The sequence below is a fragment of the Bufo bufo genome, chromosome 10 (genome assembly GCF_905171765.1).
Source record: "Bufo bufo chromosome 10, aBufBuf1.1, whole genome shotgun sequence".
NCBI classification, from domain to species: domain Eukaryota; kingdom Metazoa; phylum Chordata; class Amphibia; order Anura; family Bufonidae; genus Bufo; species Bufo bufo.
In genome coordinates this window covers 140,484,499-140,503,214 of record NC_053398.1, presented here as the reverse complement: position 1 = coordinate 140,503,214, position 18,716 = coordinate 140,484,499, and the positions used below count along the sequence as shown (strand labels likewise).

Genomic DNA, 18,716 nt, shown 5'->3' with positions numbered 1-18,716 from the left:
TTGGCGGCAGTTGTCATAACCCTTTCAGAAAACTAACCTAACATAGACTTAAAAGGATTTTTCAGCCTAGGAGCTGACCAGCCCAATCCTCAGAAGTCAGGATGAGTGGATTTCTTATAATTCATTTAGTACTGATTCATCTGAATTGGCAACGAAATTTGATTCAGGTACGAAGCCCAAAGGAGCAATGCCTGTCCTATAAACCCCTCACACCTGTAAGATACTGTCCATAAGGAGAACATCTCCTTCTCCCTCAATCTCCACAAATCTCAAGATAATTCTACCGTATCAGAATCTTTAAAACAAATTTAGATTCTAATGACCCAATTTGCTCATCTCTTCACGGAACCTGTGCCTGATCCATATCTTCCCTGTCATCTGTCATTGGCGAGAGTTGGGCCTCCCCAACACATTAAGTGCTTGATCAGTCCCACCAAAATTGGCAGATTTGGCTAACATTGACCTAATATGTATTGCCAGCTGTATCTGAGAGTGAGTGTGGGTGTATGTTCTCCCTCCCCCATCTATGCGCCAGAAGAACAGTTCTGGAGGGCCGACTGACTGTAGTACAGAGTTTAATAATTATATAAGTTACGGCTGTCCTTGACCTAGCAGAGCTAATGAGGGCACTCTACCTAGAGGTTGAGGCACTCTACCTTGGTGGGATTGTTTACATTACTAGAGCTAGACTGGTCCCGGTAAATGTCAGACCCGATTATGGTCGGAGTCGTTTTATCTCGTTTTATTAAACTAATCACACTCAATTTAAAATTAGAACAAAACATCACAAAAACTTGATTTAGCTTAGAGAACAAAAAATACCACAAGCACATGCATTTCCAATATCTTCTAATATTAGCTTGCCTCCATACATTTTATCTTACAGACTTAGGGCCACTCCACCCCCCACTGGCATTGTTTACACAGTAACCTCATGACTCATCAGTATATAAACTTGATTAATGCATCCCAGACAGTCCATCTGCTCCCACTTCTCACCCTCTTCCTGTTCTCTTTCCACTTTCTTGTAGTCTTCATCTACTTGAGATCCTCCGTCTTGTACCTGTAAGGCTTTTCTACATCCTCTGGGAGATTGTATGCTGAACAAGTAGAGCTAAATTTATGTATTATTAATTGTTGCTTTTTATAAAAGATACAGCATTTCAGATCTGGCCGTAAATGTTTACTCTGCAAAAAATCTAATATTTGGGGAACAATTATTTAAAAAGTACAGTGTGCTCAAGAGAATGGGTAGAAATATAGCCAAGGAAACTTTTATTCTATGCAAAGCTTACCTTGCCAAGTTTAAGACCTCTTGTCACCAAGCAGCAGGACGACAATTCTCATCGTCCTCTGCTTGAGAGATTTGTAAACAATTAGAAATCATTTACATGGTTGAACTAAGGACATGGAGCCTCATTCTACTGCCACAGAGGCTCAATCAGGTGCCTTCTGTACTGAGATATTCTTCCTTAGAAGTAATGCTTCCTAATACCTCCTGCTCATACCTCGCCTAGTGGAAGATGCCACACATGTCAGAATTATACACAGCAGAGATACAATACAGTTATTATATGAGCTCTTAGCTCATACTTTTACTTTTTGTATGGTTAAGGTTTAAGAATTTAGACTGAAGATCTCCAGTCTCGAAATCGCTTGCTGACCAGAAGCAAAAGTTCTGCCATTCTGCTATATTTTTGTCCTAGTATTGAACAATGTTCCTCTACAAATAAAGATAAAATACTGTAGATTTAGAAAGTTAAACTATGGGTCAATTATAATGCATAACTTGTTTGGACAATTTCAAGGAATTGTCTACATAAGGAAAACCCATTGGATGCCATGGAAGAATCTAAGACAACCTCTAATAGCCAGAAAGTCAACTAAAATGGGGCTTTCACTCTGGTGGACTTGACCTTGTATTATTTACTGGTGTACTTTGTGTAATACTAAATTTCACCAGTAATGGCCACAGAACATGTGGCTGTGGACAACAAATGGTTCCCCATGTTAATATCAGCTGTTTAATCGTGATTTCGGAAGTGAACAGTTTATTGCCAGGGTGACTTCAATTAAAAGAGGAGCTCTTGTGGTGAATCAGAAGAACATCAATGATGGTCTTGTTTAAGGAAGATACAAAATGATACTTGGGACCTCATTGGGTTTCTGAGATTAATTACACTTTTTGAACTTCAACCATAAGTGGACATCTTGTTTTTCAATGAAATTTTGAAAACCAGAGTTGAATTGATGCTACAGATATGTCCTTCCTTACCTATGCTCTAAGCTGTAGAATCCAAAGGTGAGTGGTACCTGATGACCAGAGATGAGCGAATCGAATCTCAGGATAAATTTGATTTGACTCAAAGCCGAATTTCCTCATGCTTCGTGTAAGTGGATCGATTTAACCTGAAATAGTATAAAAAACTAAAAAATTCATTCTTACCTCCTCCATTTGCCGCCATCTTGATTGAAGATCTCAGCCGGCTGGCGTGGTGACGTACTCTCGCGCCGCGTGAGATTTCACGCCAGATCTTGAAACAAGATGGTGGCTGCTGGCCCGTCGCGAGCATGTATGAACATGGCATCTGAGGAGTACAATGACTGGGGGGCAGCGCTATTGCAGCTCCCTGTCATTGCACCCACTACTTACAAAAAAATGCACTTCGTGATAAAGTAATTTGTCACAAAGCAATTTTTTTTAAAAAAAATTCGGCGAATCAGCCGAATCAAACTTTTGAAAAATTCGCTCATCTCTACTGATGACCAGATTTGAGTAATGTTAAAGGGCCATCTCATACCACTCAAGGTGAGGAAAGACACATCTGTGTGTGTGTGTAACAACAAGGTCAGTAACCTTGTTTGATGACCATGGGGTTTGGTTCACTGCAGTCTAAAGAAACATTATAATGTGTTGGGTATTGAAAGTTAAATGGGAAAATAAGAGATGGGGCGTTGTTCCTTTTGTCGGTTTGTTCATAAGGCCTATAAATAAGGTAATGAAATTGACAAATAACAAGGAAGGCCCACTGTCTACTTGTCAAAGTAAGCCAAGGCTTATCATTCTTGACGGTGTGTTTTACCATTGTATTACCAAAGCTTTCAAAGATGCGATAAGAATCCTACTTAAACCTTTGTTGCAATTTACAAGAAGATGAAATGATGCAATCATCTACAGCTCAGACGGAAATTGAATGGGTTAGTTGGCCTCGAGAAGCAATAATAAAAGAAAATTAATTCTGACGGAGCTTTAAAGTGTAAGCCAACATTCCTGATATTTACGTGTATATCAAATTGTGAGCAAGTTCTATAAACAGAAATATGATGTACCAAGGAGTCAAGGGTTTCTTCCAAAGGGCTCTAATTAGAGTTGAAAAGAAAATATTTCCTTAAATTGAAGCAATTAGATAATTCCTCATGTTTTATTTCTCTTTAGCTGCATCAAAACTCTAGAATAACTGGCTGAATTTGATAAATCTGTGTCTTTATACAACCTTACCAACCTTGGTACAGTAGATTTGTTTTAGTGTGTCTACAGAATTGCCTGCTATTATTGTAAGCAGGGAAGCAACAATACTTGAGGGGTAATTTTTTTATTATTGCATTGTACTCACTAAGAGGTGATTTTTTTTTTTCAATTGGTCTTTATTAAAAAATATGGAGCCTTTTTCTCCATACAGAGCTGAGATGCTCTATAAGCGGGATCTGAATTTTCTATCTCTTCCGTCAGGCAGGGAGCTAATGGGCTCCTTATCTCTGCTCTCAGACCTCATAAACACTCATTATATCAAGTTCTTACTGATAAGAATGCGGCTTAAATAAGTGTTTATAAACTTAGACTGTAATGAATGAACCACCGGGGCTAATTACACTGAATAAGCAGCAGTATCTAAACAGCTCTGCCATGACTGTTATAAGGAACTAGACAAATGACTTGTATAAAGACAAAATGACACTGCGCTCAGCCTATTTAATCCTGACCCTTATTAACCTCTGGCTCTGACTCTGTAGAACCTGTCCACTTCAGTTTCAAAATGTCAAGATTACCTTGTTCCTGATGGGTGGAATCGAGGTGCCACTTTGTCCTAAATTTCGATGTGTATGAATCCTTCTGCACAGAGGTAATAGCAGGTAAAAAACAAGGCTGTTTGGAGTTCGCCCTGGCCGGTAGCCAAACTCCACTTGTACTCACGCTCACGCTCACAAAGGGAGACGGTGACATCACCTCTTGAGCTACTGGCTGCTGTAAGCACCAAAAAACCTTCCAACGAGTTTTGAGCAGTACGCTGCTCTTCGTCAGGGAATCATTCGAGTGCCGTCAGTCTCTTCCTTTTATTCTACCCACTCGTGATGTTAATTAGCTCCAGCTTCATAGATTCGATAATATTTAGCGAATTCGATAGTTTTTACTGAATTCGATAATTTTTATTCGAAACCAAATAACTTGATTTCTTTTTAGTTTCTTTTTTCGACATGTGTTTAATATAATCTCCTCCCCGTGTATCCATTTTGACTATTTCTATCCCGAAAAATGCAGATCCTCGAATTTTCCATTATGCTTATCTCTGCAATGCCTCGAAAGAGGGTGCCCTTCCGATTTTTTTTTTTATATTATAGACATGTTCACTCAATCGTTTTTTTAATTGTCTCTTTGTACGTCCGATTTGCACCTCTGCCAACCAGATGTTTCAGAGTAACTCCAGAGTTGGAAGTTGGTGGCAGAAGAACGCTGCTCTGTCTATCATGTAGTGGACAGAGTTGCTAACTGGACCTTTCACTTTTTTTTTTGGTGTATCTTTACACCAGCTCTGCTGATGCTGTTAGAATTTTTCTTTTTTTGAAAGACCCTCGTCTGCTCCGCTGTGATCCCTGAAGTTTTGGTGCCCAATATGTTAATACTGCACATTGGTACAGGGTGGAGGAGAAGTCAGCGTTTCTCAGTGGGCGTCTCCTTCTCCCTGGCTGTGGTGCAGTCCAATTGACATCACAGGGGATGGCTATATGTGGATTGGCTGGCTGCACGGCAATATGGGTGATCTTGCGTTCCCAGGCCTCTTACTTTCACTTTGTAACATGTGCAGCCACCATTTTAGGAAAAACTGATTTGTTACAAGGAAATTTGGATTTGTTGCTAATCTAAATTTCTAAACTTTGGACTGAATTCCGCTTCAAATGCTTTACTTCGCTGAACACTAATTGTCAACAGGTCTTCTAAAAATTAACTGATTGCAAGGTGATAAAACTAATCAGCTGTAAACTGCCAAGGAACTCTACAAAATGTAGGTTATACTTACCCTGCTGCCACTGCATGTTTAGATCTGTGCGATGTGGGGGGACAGCCAATAGCAGGCCGCAATGGGGACGATCCTCCCTAGCATCGTAGAGATGCAGCGGTAGCCGTGCAGGGATCAGGAGATATGCAGGTGCCAGGGAGCGGGGTAAGTATGATCTATATCAGGAGCCTGGGCATTAGGGGGGGTCATTGTAGGAGTTGGATAACCCCTTTAACAGACTGCTTGTGTGTTGCTCAGAGACCTTCTTTGTGAAGTAGTTGCTCTATGCTCTGGCTAATAAATAAGGGCTTGAGAAGTTGTCGCAAGAAGAGAGCCACCACTCATATGGACAGCAGAGAGGGTGTATCTCCAGCTCAGTTCCTCCTCTATGAGCTAGAACCAAGAGTGACTCTGTAAGGGCATCTGTATCTTTGGCAGACTTGAAGTCCATATACTGTATAACATGGTTGTCCATTCTTCAAAAAGTCTAGCCAGACTAAAGACGGATGCCAGGTGGCTGCATTCTGAAAGAGATTGTCTCTTATTTCATGACCCCTTTGATCTCAATCTATGTGAACATCAATTCTAGAAATGAGGGAATTTCCTCAAATTCATTTTGGTCCGATTCATCCAAATCGGCAAAAAAAAAAAATCGTTTCAGGGACGAATCGATTCTACCTGAATCGAAAGTACTTTAAATACGTCTATGTCTCTCATCAAAATTCACCCAAATTTTTCCTGAAGAAATTCTGATTCGGGTGAAGATGAATTTTTTTGGAAAAGCATGGGTCAAATTTTGATTCTTATGAATTGATTCGCTCATCTCTAATCAATGCCGAATTGATAGTAGACTGTTATGATCCGTGAAGTCAGTGTAGGAATGTGTGTGGTGAACTTCAGGTCCACTGCTGATCTCTGTGTGATCTATACCACATTAGATCTCCTGGAATGTGTCCTACTTTTTCAGGCCGGTTGTGGTTTGAGCATTGTCAGTAAAAGCTTTTCAAATAAACTCTTGAAAATTATTCTTCAGGATCAATGAAGAACTTGGGAATAATTTACCTCATATCTACCGCTAGACAGGTTGACACCATCAAGACAAATTTATTGAAGCCTCTAAATGACCAAGAATGCAATAGCTACTCTGGTAACTAATAATGAGCTCCGGAAGGGCTTACCTTTCACATAGCTCTAAATGCTTCCCGTGACAGATCAATATGTTTATTCCCATGATGAAAATTTAATGAAGTTTCCAAGCAAACAGTAATGTATAACGTCTTCAAACAGAGATTGGAACATTTGACTATTTGAAATGGAAAAAATCCCTGAAGATCTTTCAAAATTATTCAGTAATGAGATTTTAGACTAGGGTGTGGAAATTATCTGACTCATAAAGACATTCTCTGATTTGACTGAGTCAGATTTATACAATTCAAGCTCTAAATTAGTCAACCTATTCATTACAGACACATTAAAGGTCCGGGATTTGAAAAACATGGCACAGCACCACACTTGTCCACAGAATGTGTGTGGTATTGCAGATCAGCCCCATTCACTTCAAAGGAGCTAAGCTGCAATTCCAGACACAACCAATGAACAAGTCATGTTTTTCCAACCCTGGACAACCCTTCAAAAGCTTTAAAAGGTGCATTTAAGGAAAATGATTAACTCAATTAGTGCAGGTCCTGAGAGGAATGTCCATGAGAGATTCAAAATAAATCAAAGTCGGAAATTACACTCTGCCCCTTCGGGCCCTACATAATTTTCTCGGCATGTTCCTTTAAAGGGGTATTACCATCTCAGACATTGATGGCATATTGCTAGGATATGCCATTAATGGCAGATAGGTATCAGGTCCCAGAAAGGGGCCCAAGGATGCACGGTCACCTCTACGAGAATGCTGGAAATAACCAAGACAGCACTCGTCTATTTTTGGAACTCCCATAACGGAGAATGAAGGGTGGCCACGCTTTCCTATTATTTCTCCTTCACTTTGGGGGGCCGTTTCTGGATATAAGAGTGGGACCCAGAGTTGGGACCCACACCTACCGTATCTGATATTTATGCAATATCCTAGTGATATGCCACCAATGTCTCAGATGGGAATACCCCTTTGAGTAGGTTTGATTGGTACTGTATTTTAAATTGACATTGAAGAATGTTACTTTTTTCTCCCTATAGAACCTGCTCAAAGCACCAAGACATCATGCACTTTTGAGACATAGGAGATCAATTGTGGCACCCCCTATCTCTCTTCCAGAGAACCAGAGGACACCATTTCCAAAGAATGTTGGCAAGGTAAGTCTCACTTCTTATTTGTTGATTGGCTGCCTTTGTCTTCCTACTGAGCCATTCTGTGTCCAAAATTTGTCTGCCTGCGGTCACACGTTCCTCTTTTGTTATGTTGCAATGTTTTGTGACCCAGTTTAGAAGGTCCTGGTGTTTGCTCCTGTTTCGTGAGCCACAGAACAATTCTTTACCCCCTTGATTATCAATGCAAAAGTACCCTGAACAAGTAGGCAATTATCTGGGTCCCATGTCCCCAAGAACCCCAGAGTGGCTATTTATGTGTACTCCCTTGGTTCCACAGCTGAACATCCTACTAAGACTGTTTACTGTAGACAACCTTATGGAGAACTGTCTTTAGTCACCAGGTCACACATCAAATCGAACTATACGCAGACTCTTCTCTGCTTCCCCTTTCCTCCCTCCATATCTGTCAATGCCTATGTGCGTAGTCAAAAGGCACTCTAGTATTAAGCAGCTACACTCCTTTTGGAGCCATGAAGGATAAGCAAATCAGTTCTAGCGATTCATAATTCATCCCGAATTGTTTCAGAAAGAGAGAAAAAGAGACAAAGAGACTAGTATGGGCCTAGTATGTCTGTCTATGAGACACCCAGGAAAGCAGAGTGTCTCAAACCAGGAACCCAGCTATTTTTGGGTAACTACCCTTTAGCAGAACAAAGAAAAGAAAATTTGCTCGGCTACCTGAGAGGCCTTGGTTGGGGTACCGTTCCTCCGTATGGAAGGAGCCGAGTATGCATAAGGAGTATCATTGAAAGCCAGTCAAAGATCCTCTGGGATTCTGGAAAAATTATCTGAAAATGAGCACAAGCATTAGATAGGCTTAGGAAAGCTAAACTGAATGTCTGTCCGAGAAACCCAAAGGGACATTGTCTGGCCTACAATATTCAGCACGCGTACTATGCAAACTAATCTCTCTCCATAATGAGAAAGAGTAAACCCCAGACAACGCATACATTATCCAGAAACCTAGACTACTACCCATACTAGGTGATCTCCATAATGAAAAAGAGTACCCCTCAAGACAATGCATATATTTTGCAGAGAAACTGAGATTGCTACTCATACTAGGCCCATACTATTCTCTCTCTCTCTATCATATTGTATTGTGTTTCCAGAAAAAAAAATATAAGTACTATCAGACCACAAAGTCTTCTATACCAACTTTCAGAGTTACTTGTTGCATTTTTGATTGGGCTAGAATCAACTCGTACCCAAATCAAACTTTTTTTTAAACATTTGGCGAATCAGACCTGAAAGAATTTCAATTTTTTTTCTTGGGGCCTGCCCACTGGGACCCATAGGGATCCCAAAAACAAACGTCCTGGTACTTTTTCTGGGTAAAAATACAATGAAGTTTGTGCACAGTGTCGGACAAGGGTTCTTTGGGTTGACCAGAGGAAATTATTGTGGAGGCCCAACCCTTAAATCATTAATAACTTCTAATAGGTTATAAATCAAAGAAATAGTTCCTAGTGGCAAATGAATGGCTCCAAAGGCAGCTCCAAATGGGATATTTCTCCTAGACCTTTGGGGCCCCCTATAGTATATTAGAAATACTTGGCTTCTTTCTTCCAAAAATAGCACCACGCCTATCTACAGGTTTAGTACTCCATTCACTGCAGTGGAGCCAAGCTGCAATACCAGATACAACCCATAGGTAGGTGTGAAGAATAACTCCCTTCCAAATTCGGGAAAACATTACAAATTGATCTTTGCTAAATATTTATACAAGACCTCATTATAGTGTTGAGCGAATCAAAGTTCATGAAGTGGGCTTCGATACAAATTTTCAGGGAAAGTTCAATTCCCCGCAAAGCCATATTTCCTCGTGCTTCAGGGTAACGAATCGATTTTCCCTAAAATGGGGTAAAAAATATAAAAAAATACTTACCTCATCCATTTGATTCTGAAGAGCCCGCCACCACCATCTTGATGGAAGATCCCGCGTGAATTCCTGTGCGCGGAGAAGTATGATGTCACCATGCCAACCGACGTGATGACATCATCACAGGCCGCGCAAGATTTCGCGGTGGATCTTCAATCAAGATGGTGGCGGCTGGCTCTTTGCAATCAAATGGATGAGGTGAGCATGATTTTATTTATTCATTTTTATTATAGACTTTAATATTAATGTCAGATGCAGCGATCAGTGTTGAACGAGGCATCTAAGGGGTACAATGATGAGGAGCAACGCAGTCGCCGCTCCCTGTCATTGCGCCCACTATTTACAAATAAATGAGCTTCGTTACAAAGTAATTTGTCACAAAGGAATTTTTTTTTGTAAAATTTGGTCAAGCAGCCGAATCGAATTTTACATAATTTTCCTCAACAGTACCTCATTTCATTGGTTTATACTAACAAAGTTATGGCTGCTTCACTGAATTTCACGGGCGCAATATAGCGGGTGCAAGGACGGGTAACGGCGATTGCGCAATCCCCCCATCATTGAACCCCTCAGATGCCGCGTTCATCGCTGATCATGGCATCTGAGGCTACCATTCAGGCCTTCAGAGTAAAAACTTAAATAAATACTCCCCTCATTCATTTATTCGTGTAGAGGCCGTTGCAGCCATCTTGAATGAAGACATTGTGCGAAATATTGTGCAGTGACGTGGAGACATCATTGCGAAGGGGCATTGACGTCATACGTCACCACAAGCGAGATTTTGCACTGTATCTTCAATGAAGACGGGAGCGACGGCCTCTTCGCGCACTAATGAATGAGGGGAGCGTGAATCTTTTTGTTTTTACCGCAATTGGTTTATTATTGGAAATTCGGATTGGCGGCGAATCAAATTTTTCCTGAAGTTCGGATTGAAGTCAATTGGTTTGACTTCGATTCGATCAACACTATTTATTTATTTTTAATAGTATCTTTTTATTAGGTTGCTCAACATCATTTATAACACGAGCCTGCCTTGCGGTAGCTCATTAACCATTTAAGGACCTCATTCGGAAATGTGAGACTAGATCGCTTACACCTCCCACATCTGCCAATTTTCCTCCGTAATCCGGATATCTGCTGTCGCTAATGACGAGGTCCAATTTTGGTTCAGTACTTGCGGGGCATTGATTGTCGTCCAGCCTTTCAATTAAACGCGGCTGGGTCGTACGGTTGTAATTTAAGTCGCTATAATTGACACTACGATCTTGGGAATGAATTGACTGGTGAGGCAAAGCCGCGTTGAGCCACTTAACGGCTTGTCTATGCATTTCATTAACCGGCTCGCGCTCGGCGGGCCTTCTTGGAGGATGCACAGAGCTGTTATTTGACAAATCACTTAGGATATGCAATCTTAAGGGATGACAATGAAATTAAAATGTTTAATACACTCTTGGCAGCTTCTGGCTTTGTGTCCAGATGGCACTAGTGACAAATGGCGGACGTTATTGATGCGCCTCTTCGTTACCTGGCTGGCTCGCCAACACCAGCAAAGGGGGATATTATATTCCATTTTTTTTCCTGGTCCCTGTCCATATGCTTCTCTTCCAATATATTTATCTACACGATGCCAGACGCAGCAGGGTGTACAATTCGCCTTTAATTACATTGATGGGCGATTTGTCAGGGCTCCATTAACAATGATGGATATGTAGTGGTTTTCTGTGACAAGCTAAAAGCTGTAAAGAAATTTACTTACCGCTGATTGCCTGTTGTCCTTCCGTAATCTTGAAATTTTCTTTTTTCTTCTCTGTCAGGTTCAAGCACTTTGACAGAAAAACTAATATTTTAAAAAAGGTTAAGTTGAGAGGTTTGTGTAAATCTCTGTTATTACACGTCTGATACGGTTTTTAAGAAATGTAGATTTCAGAGGGCGCTGAAAATCACTTATTGATGTTCCCGCATGTGTAATTTTAACACTGATGCTTATTGTTTGGGTGGAGAACTCGCTTTTACTGCAGTCTGTAATTCTGATTTCTCGGCTCCTTCTTTAACTCTTGAGCGTGCGGTTCTGCTGCCGGAGCGTTATCCGGAATATTACCATGGACTGTGCTCAAACTGAAATGTGGGAATCATATCTATCTATCTATTATCTATCTATCTATCTATCTATCTATCTATCTATCTATCTATCTATCTATCTATCTATCCATCTATTATCTATCTATCTATCTATTATCTATCTATCTATCTATTATCTATCTATCTATTATCTATCTATATATCTATCTCTTATCTATCTATCTATCTATCTATCTATCTATCTATCTATCTATCTATCTATCTATCTATCTATCCATTATCTATCTATCTATATATCTCATATCTATCTATCTATCTATCTATCTATCTATCTATCTATCTATCTATCTATCTATCTATCTATCTATCCATCTATTATCTATCTATCCATCTATCTATATTCAGTCACATAATTTTGATTTTATTCATATTCTTTCCCGCACTTTGAATATTTTTGATGATCGGATCATTCCCTTTGCTCTTTGGTCCTCAGCTAAAACCAACTTTTTTAGGTCAGCGGTGGTAAAGAGAGCTTACCTTGTGGCTTTCGCTGCCGTCTGCTACCACCGATCTGCGCTCAGCATGGGAGAGCTTCACATACAGCAGGAATTTTCTTCCTGAACTCTCCCTGTCACCTTCCACTTCCCTCCACTTTCTTGTGGACCACTTGTGGTTCACACCTGCCGTATGCTGCCTCTTATAACACACAGCTTGAGATAACTGCGCAGTCTATGGCAAGACAAGTGGAGGAGTCTGCTAGATACTAGTGCAGGATGCAGATAATTCATGGTGGCAAATAGAAGACCTAAAACTACATAATAATAATAATAATAATAATAGAAATTATTTTATTTAATATGTGTACAATTCGAGAATTCTTCAGACCCTTTACTTTTTTCACATTTTGTTATATTCAGGCCTGTGCTAAAAATTAAAAAAAAAAAAGTCTTCAGCCCCTTTACTCAGGACTTAGTTGAAGCCCCTTTGGCATTGATTCCATCCTCCAGTCTTCTTGAGGATGATGCCACACGGTATACACACCTGTATTTGGGGATTTTCTGCCATTCTTCTGCAGATCCTCTCAAACTCTGTCAGGTTGGACGGGGACCATCGGTGGACAGCCATTTTCAGGTCTCTCCAGAGATGTTTCATTGGTTGCAAGTCAGGGCTCTGGCTGGGCCACTCAAGGACATTCACAGAGTTGTCCCTAAGCCGTGTGTTGTCTTGGCTGTGTCTTCACAGTCATTGTCTTGTTGGATGGTGAACCTTCAGCCCAGTCTGAGGTCCAGAGCACAGTAGATCAGGTTCTCATTAAAGGGGTTGTTTCATCTGAGACAATGGGGGCATATTGCATATTGTATAGATAGGGATGAATTTTTTTTCAAATTATGTGAATCCACTGAATGTATCACTGGTGACTCCAATCAAGGTGTAGAAACATCTCAAAGGCGATCAAGCAAAATAGGAGGCCCCAGAGCTAAAGTCTGAATATTCCATAATGTCCATGTGTTAGCTTCTCCTATTTAATAATTTTGCAAAGATTTCTAAAATTCTGTTTTCATTTTCTCATTTTGAAGTTTTGAGTGCAGGTTGATGTAGAAGACTTATTTATTTATTTATTTTTTAACACAAAGTTGCAACATAACTAAATACATAGATATGAGATGCTTAGATAGATAGATAGATAAAAATGTATCTTCAATTCACACAGACTAACTTTAGTCACTGCAGTCATAAATGTTCTACTACAAAGGTCAACAAATCATCCCAGCTGCAATTTACGCGTTGACTAAAATAGTGTCTAAAACGAGTCAGCCATTATTGGCTATTGTCTCTCAATGTTAGACCTATCTCCATTACTTATACCAGAAGAAGTGTCTTCTCCATATGTTGTCCTGCCCCTAGGCCGCCATGTGCAGGAATTAGTTGCCTGTAATCCGACCAATCTTGGACACCATCAGGCTTATTGAGAAGGTTTTCCGGTGTCTGACTACTGACTCCTCTTGCAATTTAGCGAATTTGCTTTTGCAAACCAGCAACAGATAATAAATTAGTCTGAAGCCGCTCCTGCTCACCGTTCCTGTAATCTGCAGGCCTTAGTAATTAAGAAGACTGGGCATCGCTTCTGGGTGATGATTGCAGACTTAGAAAGTTGTTCTGCTGGGCATGAAATGAACTTGGCGTGAGATCAGAGTAAACAAGTTGTTTACCAAAATGTACAGCTGCCGGTCGGATCCTGACTGGTATGTGCGGTGAATCCGGGCATCCTCATATCACACGGCATGTCCATGTTCTATCAGTTTGATAGATAGATATTTTTTTTTTAATTGCAGTCTATAATTTAGGCGGATACAAAAATGTACAAGACAGATGGCCAACTGGAGTCCGCTGTTTACGAATACTGGATGAGTAAAATAGGTGGACACACGTCCACCCAGTTCAGCTTGTTCTCCTGAAAAATTAATCTAGAGGAAGGCAAAAATAAACCCTGGTGAGGCAAATCCAGTTTTCTTAATCTTAAAGAAAAAAAAATTCCTTATGCCCTTTTGCACATGGGACTGCAGCTTCCTTTCTCGCCATGTGGGAATGGGGGAAGGGGGGGGGGGGGTCAGTTTGTTTCTAACCCTGTAGAAGCAACGCAACCCGAGTAAGATCTCTTCCCTCACAGACTGTCAGCGTGCTCCCTCTTTGACACTTGGTCTATTATGTCTTTAGTGGGTCTGTCTGGGTCTGGCAGGATTTATATGGACAAGTCATTACTAGGGTTGCCACCTTTCCCAACAAAAAATACCAGCCAAGCTAAGCCACACCCCCAAGGGGTGTTAAGTCGCTATGTCATAATTTGGCTCCCAGTATTATAATGCCCCCATTGGTGCCCCCAGTAATAATAATGCCCGCATTGGTGCCCCCAGTAATAATAATGCCCCCATTAGCTCCCCCAGAAATAATAATGCCTCCATTAGTGCTCCCAGTAATATTAATGCCCCCATTAGCTCCCCCAGAAATAATAATGCCTCCATTAGTGCTCCCAGTAATATTAATGCCCCCATTAGCGCCCTACAGAATTAATAATGCCCCCATTAGCTCCCCCCAGAATTAATAATGCCCCATTAGTGCCCCCAGTAATAGTAATGCCTCCATTAAAGCCCTCATTAATGCCCCCATTAGTACCCCCAGAATTAATAGTGGCCCCAGCAATAGTAATGCCCCCAATAGTGCCCCCCAGAATTAATTATGCTCCTATTAGCATTCCCCAGAATTAATAATGCCCCATTAGTGCCTCTAGTAATAGTAATGCCTCCATTAGTGCCCCCCAGAATTAATAAGGTCCCCATTAGTGCCCCCAGTGATAGTAATTATCCTGTTAGTGCCCCCCAGAATTAATAATGTCCCCATTAGTGCCCCCAGTGATAGTAATTATCCTGTTAGTGCCCCGCAGAATTAATAATGCCCCCATTAGCGCCCCCCAGAATCAACAGTGCCCCCATTAGAGCCCTCCAGTAATATTAATGCCCCCATTAGTGTCCCCAGTAATAGTTATGTCCCTATTAGTGCCCCCAGTAATAGTAATAGAAGAGAATAGAGAAGGACCGCATCCCCCCCCCCCCATGTGTGTAAACTGTTTTTCGGAGAGTGCCCCTAATTGTCAGGGATCGTAACTCACCAGATCAGGCTGTGCACGCCATGCACAACACTGGAAAAGCGTATGTGGAATAGCTTGTGCGGTATCGAAGCAGCTCACTTGTGCCGCGGGCATCTAGAGTAGGTCCCGATGAGCAGAGGTAAATTTAGGTAAAAAATGGCAGTACTACCGGGGGTAGATTTAACCACACTTTATTTTAGTAGAAAACTAGACATAAAAAAGTGATCGCGTCTTAGTTTAGCTACGCGTTTCACCGATGCTCCATCGGCTTCTTCAGGCTGACCCAGCGTCAGTGAAACGCGTAGCTAAACTAAGACCCGATCACTTTTTTTGTCTAGTTTTATACTAAAATAAAGTCTGGTTAAATCTTAGAGCCCCGGTAGTACTGCAATTTTTTACCTAAATTTACCTCAGTAATAGTAATAGTAATGACCCTATTAGTGCTCCCAATAATAATAATGCTCCCATTGTCACCCCCCAGATTTAATAGTGCCCCCATTAGAGCCACCTGGTAATATTAATGCCCCCATTAGTGCCCCCAGTAATAATTATGCCCCCATTAGTGCCCCCAGTAATAGTAATGCCCCCATTAGTGCCCCCAGTAATAGTAATGCCCCCATTAGTGCCCCCAGTAATAGTAATGTCCCCATTAGTGCCCCCAATATTAATAATGCCCCATTGTCTGGATTTGCAAAGAAAAAATAACTCACCTCCTCCATTTGATGGCGCCGCAGTGAACACTCACTGGCACTAAATTAATCTGTTTGGCCGGTGAGATACCAGCCGGTGGCAACCCTAGTCATGACACATCAGAATCAGCTAATGTAACATAAGCAACAAAGGAGCAAGGGAGTCGTCTGTGCAGAAGGTGCAGCATTACCTGCGTAGTATTGAGACATAAGGGGTGAGAACAACGCACATTCTGTAGCTCTCAACGCCATTGATCTTGCAAAATGTAACTGACAGAGCTAAAAAAATATATGTTACCTGAGTCTTGTGGGAGCTGCTGAATTTTATTTAGATTTCTGGAATATCCCTTTAACAATGTACTTTAAAGGGATTGTGCCATAAAAAATATTCAGCATTTTTCAAACCAGCATCACCTGGGTCTGAAAACCTTCATAATTGCTTGCAACTAAATCTATATAGCGCCACCTGCTGTTTGTTCCTTTTCTTATTTCTAAGTCTAACTCAGTAATATCTATGAGATGGTCGCACATGCTCAGTTCCATCCTTCAATGGGTCTTCTGTTAGAAGCTGTGACAGGTACAGGGAGGGAGGCAGGGAGCTGAATCAAAAATGACATACCCCCTGAGCTGTGATAGGGAGCGAGCTGCAGCAGAAAGGGCATATTCCCATAGCTATGATAGGGAGAGAGAGTTGAAGCAGAAAGTGCACACACCCTGAGCTGCAGCAGAAAGTGCATGCTCCCAGAGAAAAGACAAACCCTATGAGTTGTGACTTCAGCAAATGGCATTTATCATGTAGAGAAAGTGAATACAAGGCTACTAATGAATGAAGCCAGCAAAGGAAGCAATATAGATAATCACAATACATTAGGAAGTGCCTTGTATTAAAGGGGTTCTGCAGTTTGTTTAAACTGATGATCTATCCTCTGGATAGATCATCAGCATCTGATCGGCAGGGGTCCGACACCCAGGACACCCGCCGATCAGCTGTTTGAGAAGGCAGCGGCGCTCCAGCAGCGCCGTGGCCTTCTCACTGTTTACTGCTGGCCCAGTGATGTCACGACTAGTATCACTGGCCTGGGCGGGGCTAAGCTCTGTTCACTTGAATGGAGCTTAGCCCCGCCCAGGCCAGTTGATACTAGTTGTGACGTCACTGGGCCAGCGGTAAACAGTGAGAAGGCCGCTGGAGCGCCGCTGCCTTCTCAAACAGCTGTTTGGCGGGGTCCCGGGTGTCGGACCCCCACCGGTCAGATGCTGATGATCTATCCAGAGGATAGATCATCAGTTTAAACAAAGTGCAGAACCCCTTTAACTTTCTCTACATGATATGAAAAGTTATTTGCTGAAATGAGGCAACCCCTTTAATACCCCTGCACTGGTACTTGAGGCGCCGAAGTTATGTAGAGGCGCCCTCCTCTACCTAACTTAACCCTTGATTCACTCCTGGATCTCAAGCTATGTTAAACAGGACCTGTCGCCTTTCCTGACATGTCTCTATTAGTAACTACTTGCGCCCGCCTTGTAATAACAATTCTGGAGCATCTATCCCCGTGACTCTATGATGGGCCATTCCTCTGCTATTCCTATCAAAAACTTAAGAGTGAATTGCCAGCAGTCTGCAGTAAAGGTCCATCTGGGTGTTACCAGTTGGGGGGGCGTGACCCGGCACGATCTGACACTTTCTGCACTGATTGGATAGTGTCAGACTGTCACCCAAACTAGTAACACCCAACTGTACCTTTATAGCAGACTGCTGGCAGTTCGTTCATAAGCCTCTAGTAGGAATAGTAGAGGAACGGCACGACCTAGGCTTATAAGAATAGATGCTTCAGAACTGATAGGACATGGGCTAATACTAGCAGTTACTAAAACAGAGAGGCCAGAGGAAGTGACCGGTCATCTTTAATTTCAACCCTGGGACCACCACTATAGATGGGAGTATGGATACTGCACATAGAGAATGGAGAATGGACAAGGGCGTTGGATTTGTCGCAAAGAAATGATAATATACGTTCCCGATGTCTGAGAGGGTCCCTGAAGCCCCTCGTCTACAAAGTCAATTACCCTGATGAGGCCACCATTACATCTACTGATGTAACAAGCAGAATAACTAGCCCAAACTATTTTTGACCCTTTATCTTTCAGTAAAATCGTGCGCTCTCCGTAGGCTCTACAGGACCAAAAAATTAATTATCTCGGGGAATTTTTTATTTTTTTGTACGGCGTTCAATGTCAGCATTTCTATGCCGTCTGGGCACGAGATAATGGGACAAAAATGCAAACAAGAGACGAGATTAAATCTTATTTGCTTCATCTGCAAATCTGGTGGAAAAAACGGTGACACTATCTGATAAATGATCGCATCAGTGAACGCGAAAACATAACACATTGACAGAGCCGGGGAGCAGCAATCGGGCAGACGAGATTGGAGTTGCAACCTATGTAGGTTCCTCCCTTCATGGTCATACAGGTCTCTGCTGCCACCAGAAGAAGGCGGTAGAGAGGCACGATGACATCAGAGAATTTGATGATGATGTCATTAACCCAACACATAAATAAATGCTCTTCATAGTTTATATGCAACATCTTTTATGACATAATGACATCACATACACCAGCTGTGAGGTCATCAGAAGGTGATGGGTACAGCCAGGGCCCCTTATTGCTTTGTGGCCAGGAGCAGGGAAGCACATTGCAAAAATTGAAATGCCCCCCCCCCCCCATGCCAAATTCTTGACCTAACCCCATTTCCCCAGCCAGAGGAGTAACTCGACCAGCATGGACTTTCTATAATACCAGTGTCTTCTTATGTGGCACAAGGGTCTTTGGGCCCCCTC

At 41.7% G+C, this 18,716-nt stretch overlaps 1 protein-coding gene across 1 annotated transcript in view; it reads left to right on the top strand.

Annotated features, from left to right (window-relative positions):
- The window catches only part of CDH13 (cadherin 13), a 530,998-nt gene that overhangs the window by 215,037 nt on the left and 297,245 nt on the right, over positions 1-18,716 (top strand). Inside the window, exon 4 of the mRNA XM_040409712.1 lies at positions 7,455-7,571. Within this exon, the coding sequence (XP_040265646.1) occupies positions 7,455-7,571 (117 nt within the window). The remainder of the gene's footprint in view (positions 1-7,454; positions 7,572-18,716) is intronic.